Raw genomic sequence first — 18,773 nt, 5'->3', positions numbered from 1 at the left:
ACCCAATTTCCGGGTGCCCACCGGTTTCAAACCCTGCATTTTTAACTTATCAGGCATTAACTACCCTTTTCGTTATTAGCCAGCCTTGTATTTAATATTGTATTCCGTGGTTGCGAATCATCGCAGAATTTATTGCAAATTATTAATATTAAACGCGTGTGCAATAGTCGTCAGGGTTGATCTCTTCATGTACGCAACACTAAAATTGTGAAGTTTTATACAGTATACATAATATTATATCGGCGCTTATAGATAGGATTGTAGGTACCTAGGGGCTAAAACCTAGGTACATTATTTTTTACCTTAGGCAATGGTAGCAATACTGGCCAGTCTGCGCACCGAGATAAATAGTGAATTAGCGAGTAATTGTATCATTTTTTAAATTATTATTGATTTTTTTAGGCCGTATATTATTCATAATATTATATAATATTTTATTTTGCTGTGAATTTTATATTATAGGTATATTTTGAGTTTTCTATGGAAAAGGTATTAATTGTCCTACCAATAATACTGTAACGAGTTACCATTTACATATATTTACCATTTTTTTTTTTTTAATAATTTTAAATACCTATACACACATACATAAATTATACACATTTACACACTTCACCAAACACTAGCACTCTCTGGTCTTGCACGGTAAGCGCACCCCCATCCCCATCCCCCGACTTCGAGACGCTGCCGCCCGAAACCCTACACTGATCTGGAGCAGCCGTCAGAGCGTCGCCGATGACAAGTCGGAGGTTGCTGCTGTTTAGAGCGTCCCGTCGTCGTCTGCGAGGCGCGCGCGTGCCGCTTATCGTTTATCGCGCGTCAGTCGCACCGCCGACACGGTGCCGAGTCGTATAATATCATACACATAACACTTTTTAAATTCTCGACGACACGTCCGTCATGAAACAACAGCGGTCCGCTTCGCAGCAACCGCTGCGGTGGTGCCGCCGATGGACGGCCGTTGTAGCAGCCATCGTCACCCTTTTCTCGGCCACAGATGGTGGCCACGCAGGGGCCGCTGGACGCCGTGTGTACACCGCACCGCTGGACGACACGGGCCGGACGGCTGTCTACTGGACGGTCGACTACGGATCGCAGTCCGTCAAGTTCGAAGCGCACTTCGCGGCCGGCGGCGGCCCGTTCGACTGGCTGGCGGTGGGCTTCTCGGGCCGCGGCAACCACTCGGGAGCCGACTTCTGCGTCATGTGGGTCGACTGGAAAGGCGTCACCGGCATGTTGGTGAGTGTTGTTTGGAAAGGAGCATGTTATATAGGCAATGGTATACTCCTACAAAGTATGGGTAACCTCCTATAGGTGGGTACCGATAATAACTATTGTACGCTAGTTGGATAATGCGGTCTTAGCACAGGTTTTAAAAGAAAGTGTGAAAAATAAGTAAGTACTTATCAGTTAAGCATATAATTTTTTAAGTCTTGTTATGTAATTATGAAAAACTACTGTTATATATTAAATAAAAAACAATTCGGTTAAATAAACAATAAAAAAATAATTATATTTAAAAAAAATCAATTGTGAAAAAATTATGTCTTCATATTTTCTATATTGTTTAATTGCTGTTAAGACAATTATGCATTTTTTACTGAATTTCAAAGCTATAAGCAAAAAAAAAAATCGTATCGAAATAAACTGAAAACAAGTCAAAAACTTCAAGTCTATACTATATAAATACCACAAAATATTTTGAAAATTATAGCATGTTCAGGAAATAACCAATGAGTAATATATGTTTGGTGAAAATTTCAAGATCATACGGTTCTCATTTTTTAATTATCGATGTGTTAACAACGAATCTATTTTATTTCATAAATGTTATTTTCAATTTGCCAATAATGTTTTTAAAATCTATTAAAAAGAGAACATGCAATTATATTGCTTAATTTTACTATAGACAAGCTAATATATTATATAATTGGTGCTTTTTGCACATTCCTTCTAGAATATTGTCATCTTTTCAGAAAAACAAATTATTTAAATGCGTTACTGATAAATATAATTCAGAAAGTGAATTCTCCACGTCTTTGCCTAATACTGAAAGACACTATAACCTAAGGCCTATATAAATGTATATTACCATATGTATATAGTATTGCAAGAAATAGTGTAATCTGAGGCGCTTATTTCGGTAAATATAGTTAGGGTACTTATACTTCACGTGTCTTTAAAAAAGTTTCAATTTTTTTGATATTTCGGTATATAAGAACCTCCAATTAGTTGTTCACTTTTATAATACGGTCAATAGATATGGGTAATAGATATACTTAAGTGGCTAAGTAAAGTAGAGTAAAAGTAACAAATTAAAAATTAATATTTTAGAAAATTGGAAATTAAAGGATCATAAAACTACAGAATTGAGATAGGGAATATATGATAATTGTTGTCAAACTCACATTCTTGTGCACAACACAGCCTTTATTATACCTTGTAGATAATTGATAAAGTGAATAAATACAGTTGCCCACAAATCAGCTGTACAACGTCAAAACCACGGTTTAAGATATACTATATATATGTAGTCCCCACATATATATACTATTTAAAACACAGTAACCAACACTCTTATCAAAAGTATTTTTTTTTACATAATCTTTGGTAACTCTTCATGCTGAATTTTCATATCAAAAAATCTTTGAAACGGACTATTATTTTAGGAGTTATCATATTGTGAACATATAGCAATTACACAGTGTTAGGTCTGAAATAATTTACTAAATTAATTATCTTGCAAAATAATGAAAAACATAGTTACTGTGTTTTGACGTTGTACAGGTGAAATGCCTATCGCCATCATGCATTACCTATAATAATGTATTTTTCTATAACAGAGAATTTCAGTTCCAATAATTTTTAAATGTATGATGTACAACTTATCAACATAAGTTATTTGTACATTCCTATATAATACGTACGAATGTATAAATACATATTTTTTTCTCTTTTTCTGTGATAAATCGGTAATTTTTTTTAATTACTTGAGAATTTTAATAGAATGTCCGCCAATATATTATAGAAAACGTTTAAATAATAAATTATCATTAATCATATTGTCCAAAAATGTACGGCTAATGAATAGAACGCCCGGATTCTCCACGTTGCCGTAACATTATAATATTATCTCTATATTTCCACACGTATCTGTTAGACCTTCGCACCGAGTATAAAAATATAATATACCTAAACCCGATTAAATGTTCAAAATTGTTGTTCATGCATATTCTACCTCCACAGACCACAACACAGAACCATATTGTACGTTTGAGGTCGATTTAGTACAAGCGTCTCGGGCCTCAGATGACTTAAACTGCACATACTTCAAATGTCAACTAAATTATGTTGCCATTTATGAAATCGAGGATCAAGGAAGGTAAAATTAAAATTAAATTTTCTCAAAGACGAAAATTGGAAACCGCACTTTTTGAATTCCACGGCGATATGTATAGGTAATTTAACTGCACATGAGTCGTTAGAAGTCAATGGTGGTATTCTGTGGTTTTACTCTTAAAAGAATATTTTCTCTAGTAGAATGTAGATGTTATAATAGAAATTGACGATTTTATATAGTATAAGTGTGTGTACCTCAGTGATTTAGTGGTACTTTAAGTCAGAGAGAGTATGTACAACAAAATAAATTATATACAGTACACACACATAAACAAAAAAGGTTTATTAATTGCCAGTTAAATTTCTTTTTATAATAAATGTAATGTATAATAACAATAATAATAATTTAACAATAACAATCGATTTTTTTATTTTAATAATATAATTCAATAACTGTTCTTCAGAAAATATGATATCTATAATGGTGTTAGGGAGTGACATGAGGGAGTGAGCGTGCATGGTGAATCTCCCTGTATAGTTCAGAAATAGTGCAAATGTAAAATTTGTATTGTACATATATAGATTGTATATTATGAGAGGTACTGACTGAAAATGAGAAAAACGATACGTTAAAGCTTTTGAAGAGGGATTTAATTGAAAAAACCCTTATTTTTGTTTGTTGTATTAAATGCAACCAGGGAATGCTCAATGGTTAGATAAAATTACAAAAAAGTATAAAATTAAATCGTTACTTTTTTATAGTAATAAAATGTTTGAAAAAACTTTTAGGAAATAAATATATTATTATAATTATTGTATATTAATTTATTATATTTATTGTTATACTAGCTGATCCCGTGCACTTCGTTGCCCGTTAAATGTATCAACTCTACATATATGACTCAAACTTTGTTCAATTCGTTATTTAATATTTTGTGTATAGTTTTAAAATTTATCTTAACTTTTCCGTTGCCCGGAATAAAAATTCTGATTCACAGCAATACATTAACAGGTGGGCAATCTACCTACGGTAGATCGCGAACCCCGTGCTGTATGTACGTAAATGTATGATTAAACTCTAAAGCATCAAAGTTATTCCAAGTTTGTCGTTTTTACTTAATTCCAACTACTGCGGATTAATATAATTAATTTATACAAAATCCTATCCTGACCTAACCGTACTAAAATCCGATGAATAAAAAAAACAAATTTAACCCTTTGTAAATGAACTTATCTTTTTCCCAGAGGTCTGATCTACCCACAAACATTAATTATATATTAATACTATATAAATACACAGACTGTAACTATACAGACTAAACTCTGGAACTACCATTATATATAATATATAATATGTACATTGACAAAAGATAATAAATAATAATACAAATCAACATACATGCCTGATTAACCAATAGCAACCGATATATTATACACTGGTGGATTTTCCTAAAATTTTCTCTCATATAAACTTTCTACGTAAAATACTCTTTCGTTAAAAAAAAAAAAATCAAGAAGATCTGATAAGTAGTTCTAGAGTTTAGCCTGTACAGAGATTTTCATTTCACATTTTTAATATTATAATTTATATTTAAAAAGTGAAGCAAATATATTTATAATTTTTTTATTATTATTATTATAACAGCTTAAAAACCCATGGCAACCATTTATAAACAAAAATTTCCATCTGAAATCTCAAAATTCCAGTTTTAGCACCTCTTGGAGTTGGTCCTCTCCCTTTTTTAATCAGTCTATCTTTTAAATTAGACCAAAATACACACAGTGTAAAAATTTCATCAAGATTGGTCCAGTAGTTTCGGAGTTTATCCCGGACAAACACGTGACACGAGATTTTTATATATAAGATAAACTATATAATTTTATAATTTTTATTATTTTGTATAAAATAACGTATACCGTATAATTATATGGTTTTTGAAATCTGTTATGCAGAAGTCATTTTTTTTTTTTTTTATAAAAATTGAAATTTAGTTTCACAAAACCTTCACAATGTTGTACTAAGACATTAAGGGTATTAACGATTGTGATTGTTTTAGTGAATTTAGACCAAAAAAAACTTTTTAAAAAACGAGGTATAATATTTGGACGAATGTATACAAAGTAGAACTTTGATTATCCGAACAAATCTTATTAATTTCTTTTAGTCAAATCAATTAAAACTAAATAATTATAATTACATTAATAATATCCGATATGTGTAGCAATATTGAGCTATAAGCTCTTTTCTGGTACACGGAGATCATGATAATCGTTATAATTCGTTTTATAGTAAAATACTGATACAATTAAAAATACGACTTAATTACTTGAATACAACATAATATTATAGATATTTTAGAAACATAATTAACATCAGGCGTTACATTTGGATAAGATGTTATGTCTATGAAGTATTGACTTTTTATAATTTTATTAACACACATATTCTCAAGATCACCAACTATTGTTGATTGTCTTTCTTATTTGAGTTTTATTATTAATCATTGGTATTATATTGGATTGACTTTCAAATAAATTTTTTATTTGACTCTTTGATTCGATATTTAAATTGTTGAATATAGTTTTCTCCGTCTAATTGGGGGAGTTTCTTGAACTTGTTAATATAGGTAATGTATAATATGACGGTTTAATGTATTTCCCTGCTCTTCTGGGACCGAACTTAGTACGGAAACGTGAAACTTCAGATACCGGGGATTTTTTTTAAACTAAGTATCTATTATGTACAATATATTGTACATACATAATATGCATTGCATTTTGTATATAAATGTATTATTTAATATGTACATAGGTACATCGTACATATCACAAAAAACATACCTAATATTACCTATATGATATATTGATATTTATAATTTATTATACATAAATAAATGATAACGTGTACAAGCTACAACGCTAATGACGTTCCGATAACAAAGTGTTTAGAATTTCAGATACGTAAATTAAATTTAATATTTGTTGCGATAATTTAGGTTCTACTGTAATGTATTTTGCTTTGAAAGACTCATTTCAACGAAAAACACTTAAAACGTAACCTAGAGCAGTAATGCAGTATACTGTAGAACTTTAAGTATCTAAGAATATTTTCAGTATTAAAATCGGACAATTTATTCTTTTGCAAATTATTTGTTGCGACGGATTGTCAATAATCAATAAATGCTGATATTCTTCTATCATGCCATTTCATCAATGGCCTATCAGCCATTTAACAGTCTTAATTAATAAATTATTATATTAATTTCATGAAACATTTTTTTTTCACTTACGATGACTTACAACTCAGTACTTATTATGGTATTTATTATGTTAAAATATGGAATGTCTGCATGTAAACATTATTATAATATTGTATACCTAAACGATATTGTTAATTTAAAGTATATAAGTTCATGTAATCCCAAATTACCTAGTTATAAAAGTATTTTTAAAATACCAATTCAATAACTTTAAAAAGCATATTATAAACGTCCAAGTAAATATTTTAATCAATTTGAAGAAAATTTAATAAAATATTCAAAAATATTTTTATTCAGGATACGTGGACAGATGACGCCGGAAGAATTTCCGTAGATGAGCGACAGGATTGTGAAGAGTTCGATGTTGCTCGATTTCACGGAGGAGGTACTGCTTTGACATTTACTCGAAAATTTGATACATGTGATGACGACCGCGATTATTTAATCCAGGCAAGTGACTGCTATGTACGCAATTAATATTATTATAATATACTTTGAAGCAGTTATTATTGTTTACCCATTTATTAGGAAATAAATAAATTATAAAAATTTTAAATATAAATCTTTTTCTTGACTTATTGTTGTTAAACACTTAATCAAAACATGGACAAATATCTTTTTTGAAAAATTAAAAAATTAACTGAGGTTATGGCCAAGAGTTATAATAATTAATAATTATTATGCATAGGATGGTACTACTCACCTTGTATGGATGGTAGGCGGCGGTCCACTATTTGCAGTTGAAGGGCTGTTGGTGTCGCAGGCCAGAGCGAAGGGCATGCAAAGGGTTCAGTTGCTAAAACCGGAAAGACCGCAGGTCCGATTGCCGGATAAAGTGTCCAAAATAGACGTGTTGGCTTCCAAGGTAAACGTTCCCGCGGAAGAGACGACGTATTGGTGTCACGTGATGAAGATTCCTCTGGATTTATCGTTCAAACATCATATCGTCAGGGTAAACATCGCCATGTCATATAATTGTTAACCGTTAGTAAATATATAATTAATAATTCGCATAACTTTGACTCGCGATGTATTTTATATCATGAACTACGAAGTTATCTTCTTAGTTCATGTTTTATATTACTTACAATCCATGGAAGTTTTGACAGGTACATTTTGTTTTTTTTTTTTGTCGCGGTACTCAATTGTTTTATTAATAGCCAATGGGTTCTAGAAAAATATAAATTCAGGGTTACCGCTATAAGGTCTGGTTAAAACCAGAAATAAACAATTCTAAATAATAATATATTTTTATTTGTATAAATGACTCTAAACAAAAATAAAATTAGATTATAAAAGAACTCATGGAAAAAAATATCACTGTGATGTCAACAAAATTAATAATTATTGTAAAACCCAATAATTTTCGTTTAAAATTGTTAGCCCTGTTTCAGTTTCAGTTGTTTAAAAATTTAAAATACACTTGAATTTTTAATAAAAGTAAAACACACTTATGGAGGTAGGAGGAGAATAGTAACTAATAATTATACACTCGTTTTGTTGTGATTTTGGAAAAAATACACCAGTTACACAATTTAGAGTAAATAATATTTCCGAAATAATGACGTAACTATATTTTTTTTCGAAGTAGGGCATAACAAAAAAATTAAAGATGTCAAATTAAAGGTTTTTGTGCTTTAATAATTGTAAAATAAGTAGGTGCTAAATACTGTCAATATCGTATCGTCATATTATCTGACATTTTATCCAAAATATGGTCTTATTTCGTTTTATAATAATTATTCCCTAAAATCGCACAATAGAAGCAGTAGGTACATCACGCGTACCTACTAGCCGATGTGCAGCGTTTACTTGTTTTTAATTTATCTAACATTTTTATTCGAAAACAGTTTGAGTCGGTTATTGACGAAAGTAGTCGAGGTGTAGTGCATCACATGGAGGTGTTCCATTGCGAATCCAGTGCTGGCACTCGGATACCATTGTACAGTGGTCCTTGTTTTTCGGAAAAACGGCCGTACAAGACACAAGTGTGCAAGAAAGTGATGGCCGCCTGGGCCATGGGAGCTGCTCCTTTCGTGTACCCCGAGGTAATGAAGCTAAACAAAAAATAAATGTCATCTATATGTACATACCACGTACACTCGACCCGTTTCCTATAGGATCTATACGATATCGAATATCGATGGTGTTAATTATAATAATAATAATATTAATATGCTTTGTATTATGAATTTTCCCGTGGCAGGAAGCCGGTTTACCCATCGGAGGTCCCGATTTCAATAGCTATATCATGTTGGAGGTGCACTACAACAATCCCGGATTAAGAAAAGGCAACGTTTCTATTTATTTTTTACCGACCACTCCAAGAGTACAATATTTTTTATTGTAAGCTACTGCTGTGATGTTGTAGGCATGGTGGACAGTTCCGGCGTACGATTGTACATAACGCCGGAAGTGAGAAAATACGACGCCGGAGTGATCGAACTGGGCCTAGAGTACACAGACAAAATGGCCATACCGCCGAAGTTGGAGGATTTCACGTTGAGCGGCTATTGTATTGCTGAATGCACCGCAGTGGTAATAATGATGTACCAAAAAATAATATAAAGCTATGCCGCCAATTCGGTTGTGTCAACTTATTTTAATTTTAAGAGGACGTCAGTGCAATATATTTTGTTTTCTTTCTCAGACCCTCGTGCAACACGGATAAAACACATTCATTGCTGAGTAATCACTTAGAGTAAAATCACCAATTACAAAAATAATTATACAGAATGGTATTAGTTTTAAATGTTTAACATATGGGTTTTACATTTTATTATTATTTAACTTTATTTAAGTCAACTTTAAAAATTAAAATAAATGTTGTAAATTTAAATGGAAAATGGTCAATTTTTCTCTCAGATTACCCAAAAACATAAAAAATAAATTTGTACGTGATAAACATTGTGTGACACAAAATTTAGAATAACTTGTATAATACGTCATATTATATGTGTTAAAAACATACGGTACTATGTGTTGGTTAAAAGTCGATTAAATATTAAGTTATAATGTTAGCTCGTTTAAAATGTAAATAAGTATCGGACCAATAATATATTACAAATCGTATAACGAAATGAGTTTAAAAAAAAATTAAGTTCAAAATATAAAACTTCAGCCTTCAGAGCTTTCTAATGAGACATAATAAATAATAGATGGCTATTATTTTTGATCTAACATTTAAAATCCTTTTTTTTTTATATATATTTAGCGCAATCTAGTTGTTAAATGTTACCATAGTATGAAGGTAGTTTATATTATACTATTATCTGTTGAGTATCAATAGAATTAAGAGATTCCGCTTACACATGTACCTAACTACAACAAACAATATTTCACTAAAAAGATAGTTTAGCCGTTTAGGTAATCATTGTGAAAAAAATTTAGGTTTTATCAGCTTTATTCTAATTCAAAAATAACGCGTAGAATGTAGATTATAAACTATTAGTTTATTATAAGTACCTAGTTGTATAATATAATAATAATAATAAAAAAATTAACAATATCAATATAAACACGGTAATACTTTTGGGGACAAATTTTTTGCAACTGTTAAATGAAATAAATAATTTTAAAACGTAATGAAAAAATACTTTTTCTCCAATAGAATTTTATGACAATATAGTTAGAAATAAAACCACTAGATGTCGTTTGTATATTACATATTAGTACTTATTACATTTTAATGGACTGCAGATGAACCATTTGATAAGATTGTAGTCAAGAAAATACAACGCTTTATAGTAACATTATAACTTTTACTTGACATTTTTTGACGATTCGCCATTAAATAACGGTACAATAATTTCATATTCCGATTGATGAAAAATCATTTTGAACTTTCAGAGTATCCCTTCGGCTGGGATTGAGATCTTTGGTTCACAATTGCACACTCACCTTACTGGCACCATGATCTACACGAAACACGTACGAGACGGACAGGAACTACCGGAACTCAACAGGGACAATCATTACAGCACGCATTTTCAGGAAATTCGTTTACTTCATAAACCGGTGCGAGTGCTTCCTGTAAGTCACGATGATCATAATATAAGTATACAATTAATATAATATATAATATTATTATATATGATAATACCTATACCTAAAAATATTATACTCACCAACCAGGGACGGATCCAAGGAGGGGGCTACCGGATAGGGGCCTAGGGGCCCAGGCACCCACCAGACATATTTTTTTATAAATATAAATATTATTATATATTAAATAACAAATAAACAAAATCTAAACTTCTTTTCACATAGTCGCTTTATACAGGGTATAACAGATAGAACAAACCCTGATAAATTAATATTTTGAGCTAAAATATTTTTAAAAAACTAGGGTGGCTATGGATAAAACTGTATGAGGCTTAGCCCCCCTCTAATTGCACCTATGCGGCTACAAATATGATGCTAATATAAATACAGTCCTTACGCAAATAGTAAATCTTTGAAAAAATTCGAAAATTTATCGATCAATTATGTTTTCTAAAATAAATAAATATGAAAATGTATAATTTGTAATATTAAGATAGTAATTACCTAATAAGGAAATTTGTCGTGGAACTACAAAAAATGGATGACGTGATGTTAGGGGGCATCCAGCAAAATTACTAAGCACCAAGCCTGGTTGCTGTTTTATAAGGCTTATTCTGGCTTATGTGAAAACAAAAGTTTATGCATCTACTGGACTGGGATTTAAGAGGACGATACACCAGCATTGGTATATCTACTGACTTCAAAATGAATATATTATTATAATGTATTGATGTGACATGCAATTATTCTCGCAACTCAATTCATATCATGTAGGTAGGTACGGGTACATCAATTTTCAATAATCATTATTGGCGTCAATCGGTCGTATATGTTATGTACCGAGTATGGTCGAGTAATTTGTCCTATATATTACATATGTTATATACTTAATAGTTGCTACCTATGTCCTATACTATTGTCTATCTTAAAATCATTTTTTCAGGTTAAATTTAGATATACCTACCTATTATAATATGTTAATAATAATAACTAATATGTAATAATGATGATAAAAATTAATAATATATTATGATTGTATGGTACCTATGTCGTTACCGCGGTGTATAGCTGCGCAGTCGTCTGTCGTCGACGCCACGAGAAGTAAACACAATGACGGTCTCTCCCAGATAAGAATTTCAGCGGCCGCCGCGGTAAATGTGCAGCTATAGTGCCCTGCATGATTCCGGCCAAGGCGCTGATAAATATATCATAACAGTGTGATAAGTAATGATAACATAAAAAAAAAAAATTATGAATATAAGATGAAGCGCCCAGCACAAACACCCCCGGGTTTCGTTGGTGTGTGCGATCCAATCAACCGACGACAGAACGGCGTAATTTATAATTATACCACGTTATATTATATACGTATAGAAACATAATCTATTCGTTGATTTTTTTTCTGTTTTAATTAATCATTAACAATGCCTCGGCGATCAACAAACCGAAATCAATCGGTGGTCGGCGGGTTATCCTCGCATCGCTCATACACATTACACATTCACTGCAGTACCTATATAATAAACTCTATGCATAGTATATTCATATAATTATATTACCTATACTATTATATAATATTATAATTTAAATGTATATAAGTATATAGTATGTTAAGACACAATGGAATTTGGCATTTGCAGCACTATTACCGATATGTAATAAACTAATAATAGATAGGTAAATAGGTACGGAGACACAAGGTGATTCACCGAGTATGCCACCCCCATTTGTAACTGAAAACTTGTATTTATGGATTTTTTCAAATCATAATTAAAATTAAAAACGGAAAGTGTTTCGTAGGATCTACAGATCTGCTGAATTCAAATATTTTTCAGACTCAAATTTAGACTAACTTTAATTTTGTCAAAACAATAAGTAAGTTGTCGTAAAAATTAGTATGATGAATTTTATATCGTTATCGAGTCATTGACTTGTGCATGCGCATACGAGAGTGGTACCCACATTGAATTTCACTCACACTAATATTCGTTTACGACTAATACATAAATCCCGGGCGGCGAAGACGAAATTAAAAATTGCCCAAATGTTGCCCCTTAAATAATAGCCGTAAAATAGTGATTAATGATTATCGTTGATTGGCATCAAGTTGATGGTCGCTACTGGGTATTAAATGGTATAAAAAAATCTAAGTATACTTATATGTTTCAAAGTATAGGTAATGATCACTGTATAGGATGTATGTTGCAACATTTCAGAAACTAACATTTGAAGAAAATTCTTTATCAAAGTAAAAAAAAAGGGGGGTAACTGTGTAAGTACTGAGCAGAGGTACTCACTGAATCACTCTGTGTGTATCTATTATATTATATCGGCATCCTAATAGTGCTGAAATGTCACTGTGTCTATACCTATATGTACGTACAATATAATACTAAGGCATCGTAACCTTATTTTTGAATACTAATTTCAAAAATTATAATTAAAACAAATTTATTATTAAAGGAAAAAATGATGGTGAGCATGTTTGGTGATTCATCTTATATAATATGTACAATACTCATATTAGCAAGGGGTATATCGAATATCTGAAGTTTGACTTTGAAAGGGGGGATTAAAATTGTTTTATACAACTCTTGATACGGTCATAAATCAATTTCTCGAAAGTTTTTCTACAATTATTTATTACAATTGTATACAATTTGTATATTTGTATAGTTGTTGTACTATAATTTCTAGTATGAATTTGTAAAATTATTTTATGTTTAAGTACTTATATAGACTATAATAATATTATATTTGCTAGATTTATTAAATCGACCCGGTTAATATAATAATATAATACCATCGCTAATAGAAATGTTTTACGAAACAAACTTTTCATGATTACCCTCTTTAACGAGCTATGAGAATTAGGACGTTAAATAATAAATAATAAAAAAAAACAATATTCCTAATGGTGTTTGAAACATGAAATATCATCAAATAGCTAATTGAGTTCATGCAGGTATATGATTAAATGTAAAGTGTAACGACGGTTGGTTTAACGAGCGATGTAAAATATAGTGGTATAAAAAATGTCGGAATGTATAATACCTATATAGATTATAGGTATCTACTATCTACAACAAGTTGAAAACTAAAAGTCGAACTTCTAACCAAAGGTATACTTCTAATTTATTATAACTAGTTGACTTATTGACTGTCACAAATCATTATAGTAAGACAATATCGTTCAATATGACTTTAGTCAATATATATATTTTATATTGTTACGTTTAATGAGTATCAAGTAAAACGTATTATATGATTGTTTTCTTTTATTTATTGGTAATTTGATAGGCGTGTACAACAGTAGTCGAGTAATGTGTCAGCTAGTAATAAAATATATTTTATTTTTAGGGTTTTGTATATTATAAGTAATTTAAGTAATAACTAATAACTAAATATTATTTGAAGTTTGTTATTTTTCCAATTATTTGAAAATGAATAATCTACAATTTCAGTCATCAATAATCAATAGGTAATCTGGTAATTTATACCTATAGGTATTGAATTGTGATTGTTTATCAAATATTATTATTAATTATAGTGTGTAAATACTATTTATGTTTATAAAATACTAATCTATTGATTATATTCATATGTTTAAGTCAAACATTAAATTAATAAGTATTGTTTAGTACCTACTTTAAATTATGGTTCGTACGATGTACGAAAACAGATTTATGGGCGCATTAGCGCAATCAATATTTAAGAAGTATACCTAATAAATATAAATCGTATAATATTTAATATTGATTCATGTACAATATTTAATATATTAAATTATGTTTGATGTACAGGGGGATGCATTAATAACTACGTGTCATTACAACACCGAAGACAGACAAAATATTACACTTGGAGGATTCAGCATTACCGACGAAATGTGCGTCAACTACGTGTATTACTATCCGAAGATAGAGTTAGAGGTGTGCAAGAGTTCAATAAGTGACCAAAACCTCAAGAGCTATTTCAAATTTCTGAACGAGTGAGCATTCAACATTCATATCATTCTTAATAATATATATAAATATTTTGATTAAACTAAATGTAGTATAATGTACATACTATGAGTTATGACGTATTGGCGTACATCGTATTATTACATAATTACAGTGACTGACTGCTATATATAGGTAGACATCTCCGTTACATGTCGTGTTTCACAAGATCTTCAGATAAACCACATAACTGTTTTGTCTTACATTTTAATATTTTATTATGTAATAATAACAATCTAGATATAAACAGGAATAAAATGTTAATGTAAAGTTAATGGCAGTCTCATGTCAGTAGGAACGAACATGGACATTTATGACATTATACCTGGTATAACAGTATTAACAATACGACTTTGAATACACTATTATGGACATTTTATGAGTAGGTCGATTTTCTATACATTCAATCAAACCGTAGATATTAATTTCACTTGGTATAATAGTTGTTCAATAATTGGAAAGTCAATGATCGTATTTCAAGACATTTCTCTGTAATCGAGTGTGGTTTTATCGTGTGAATCAATAATAAAAAAAAATACACGCACGTATATTATAATATAAGTAGATAATAATGATACACATTTTGAAATTCAACTTATTTATTAAATGTAAAAAACGAATAAAATCAATAAATAATTTTCTCGCTAGACATGAGCTATATGTAGGTAGGTAGGTAGGTAGGTAGGTAGGTGTAGGTAGGTACTACATACTTCTATATTCAACGCTTTTCAATACTTATGTTATGTGTAGGTATACAATAACATTGTGTATGGTATAGATTTCTAACTTTCCATGTGGTTTTGAATATTACTCTATAATAAGTATACTTCATGGTTAGTATACTGTATAAGTATACTTTATCATTGAATATTATGGTTTATGATGATCTATCGCGCACGATATAATCATTTATACTAGCTATATTGTAAGGCTTTAATATTATATACTCGTAATATTATGAACAAAAGTTCTCACTGTTTTGAAAAATATAATATAGTAGTATTTTAAGTGATTTTTAGTTATTGGAATATTGGACTCTTGTTGTGTTCACTGTCCCGAAATATTATTCTTAACCTCCCTTTGACCCTGTGTCCAACGTGAACGCGGAAAAAACAAAACAGCTTGATTTTCGCCGCGTTTGCCACGTTTGGAACAGCATGGTCAAGAATATAATTCACCCGCACTCTTCGCGTTTCCCCGCGTTGACGTTGGACACAGCGTAAATGTACCAAGTTCACGTTTAAGTCTACTTCTACATTCTAAGTATTCTTGCTCTATACAAATTCAATTTGGTATTGCATTTTTACGCTGCTGGAGATCCGAATGTTATTAATTGTAGGTACTGGAAAGTTAAACATTTCGATTTTTTTTATCTATTCTCTTTTTGAAATTAAATAAAATATTGTTTAAAAAATAATTAAAAAATGATAACACAATAATGCATATAAGCATAATGTTATGATTTTTTGTCTTGTTTTGACGATTCCTGTACATTGCATAATACATTATATTACCAAATATATTATTTATGAAATTGCGCGGTATACTTTCATCGTGTATTTAATATTAATTAATAAAATAGCCAAGATACATATTATAATATTTACAATTTGTATCTGTACTATCTGTGGCGTTCATATTTCATAAAATAAAAACAAAAGTCATATCTAAGACGTAAGCAACTAACACAACAAGGCTTGTTTTATATGTGCTCGCAGGTGGGAGAGGCAGCGGACGTCGCCAGAGCGGGCGGTGAGCGTCAACTACAACGGGGCCGAGTGGACGCCGATGCGGAGTCGAGTGCTGCACCAGGTGTACGAACAGAGCACGCTGTCCATGCAGTGCAACAGGAGCACAGGCGAACGGTTCCCTGGTGACTGGGAGAACAGGCCGTCCACTAAAGTGCTGTACACGCTGCCACCGCCGGCTAGGAGCTGCAGTAGACTTACGCCGTCCTCATAAGTCATAATACACCGATGTCCTGCTGTATCTCGCATTACATTTTAATATTATAATAATTATTACATAATATTATAAGTATAGGTCCTCGAAAAACTTCCCTCTGCAGGCAGGACAGTCCTTGTCGACGGCTCTTGCACCGCCTCAAACGATTGGTGTGCAGCCCTTCCAACGCGAACCATATTTAAGTGGCCACGAATCGAATAACTTCGTAATGTTAATTTGTATAGGCAACCGTATAATGTTATTTGAAGGAAACTTAAAAGAGTATTCTGCTGCTTCTTATTATAATATAGTAATTTGAAAAAAAATACGTGCCTAGATAGATATTGTCATTAGAAAATATATTTATATAGACCTATAAAAATCTAGTGTGACATAAGAATAACAATGAAGACTCAATAACCGCACGAAAACATTTTTAACTTTGAAATCCTGAAAATTGTCAAAGATACAGCGTTATGTCTCCAGCGTTATAATAAACTGATCACCTCGTATGCTATTATACACCTCCACGCGTTTCTTGACTTTATGCTTATAATATATCTATTATATAATAATTTATATTTTTACTATTAATGATGAACTATCTCTTAACACCTGCGTCGTCTTATATAATATAATATAATATAGACACAACTATAGTATTATTATCATTACATTGTTTATGATACCTGTAACACCTCATCACCATCCCTTTTGCGCTTACAGCGGATTTCTCAAAAATATATTTTATGGATGGTGCGCCTCTGAGTACTATCATAGAAGTATATTTTATTTTACTTACGTCCTATACTCACCCATGATATTATAATAATATGAATATTTAATAAATGAAGAAACATGATGAAATATTCCAATACCTACACATAGAAATTAAAACGAATCCTTTTTCAGGCTGTCACTATTTCGTTTTTGTGCACTTCAAATTTAATAAAAACACTTGGTGTGTATATATTATTTCAAGTAAGTAACATTAAACCCGAAGCTTATAAATACAAAAACAAAACATTTAATACCTTTCCGTACCATTTATTTACATTTAAAAAATTACATTTCGTGATTATATACACAAATACCTAAACTTTTTAATTAAATTAAAGTTTTAGTCAATATTAAAATTATATAAACAATACAATCGGGAGTAGTGATCATAGGGAAAATTTTGGTTGCCAATCAGCCAACCACAACTATTCTGATCTACAAACGGTGCAAAGTTATAACTTATAATATATGAAAAAAATCGTCTTATTACCGTTAAATGTATTAAACGAATATTATTACTTAAATCCAAATATTTATTTTGTCCCATTTCTAAAATTTTTGAGAAATGTCCATAAATATTAAATTATTTAAAAATGCTATTGAACATTGATTATATATTCAATAGTCTGATCAAAATTTTAAAAATATTCTTGAAATTACAAATAAAAAACGAATTAAAACTTTTAAAAGTTTATTAAATAATTTATCTGCAAAATTCTGCATGCGAATATGAACTACATTTTTGCCAAACATAAAATTGTCTAATATTGAATAAAAATGAAAATGCATTTTCCATCGATGTCGAGAGCCTATATTATATATATTAAGTAATGAAATTATAGATTATTGTAGCTGTATAGTACTTATATTATTGGAAAAGAAATTATCAAGCTTGTTCAATAACAAAATAAAATAAAGGTACTTAATTAAATAATTGTATTTACCGCGCAAATGGTTATTAAAAAAATAAATAAATTACCTATATAGTTTATAAATTATAATATTTGTATGCTTACTTTTATACGTTTACTTACAGTAATAGACAATAGTAGTATTTAACATGAACAATATTATAATACGCGTATATTATATATAAAACTATGTTTTTCACGAATATTTAATAAATGTAAACTATCGTATATTTGGTGGAAGATATTAATAAATAACAATATATATTATTATACTATACATTATTTTTGTTATGTAATAATATGTTGTGATGTAGAAGTGCAAAGTATGAAAAAATTACGATTTTTCATCGAGTTAAATATTAATATTATTGCAAGCCATTTTAAAGTTATGAATTAACTTTGAGTATGTTATCGTGAAAATAAAGTATTTATAATTTTGTTTGATAATTCCTCCCCTTCCCGCTCCATTCTCCAATAAAGACAGTTTTATG

The 18,773-nt window shown here is 30.4% G+C and overlaps 1 protein-coding gene across 1 annotated transcript; it reads left to right on the top strand.

Moving 5' to 3' along the window:
* Positions 1-720: 720 nt before the first annotated feature.
* LOC100166363 (dopamine beta-hydroxylase) lies at positions 721-18,472 on the top strand. Its single transcript, XM_008187968.3, has 9 exons — positions 721-1,239; positions 6,897-7,049; positions 7,288-7,551; positions 8,450-8,647; positions 8,806-8,890; positions 8,971-9,137; positions 10,449-10,631; positions 14,447-14,634; positions 16,366-18,472. Exons 1-9 carry the CDS (start codon positions 901-903, stop codon positions 16,607-16,609), a joined length of 1,821 nt encoding a protein of 606 aa, XP_008186190.1. The 5' UTR covers positions 721-900; the 3' UTR covers positions 16,610-18,472.
* The last annotated feature ends 301 nt before the right edge of the window (positions 18,473-18,773 follow it).

The sequence above is a fragment of the Acyrthosiphon pisum genome, chromosome A2, assembly GCF_005508785.2.
Source record: "Acyrthosiphon pisum isolate AL4f chromosome A2, pea_aphid_22Mar2018_4r6ur, whole genome shotgun sequence".
Lineage (NCBI taxonomy): Eukaryota > Metazoa > Arthropoda > Insecta > Hemiptera > Aphididae > Acyrthosiphon > Acyrthosiphon pisum.
This window is presented reverse-complemented; position numbering and strand designations above follow the sequence as displayed.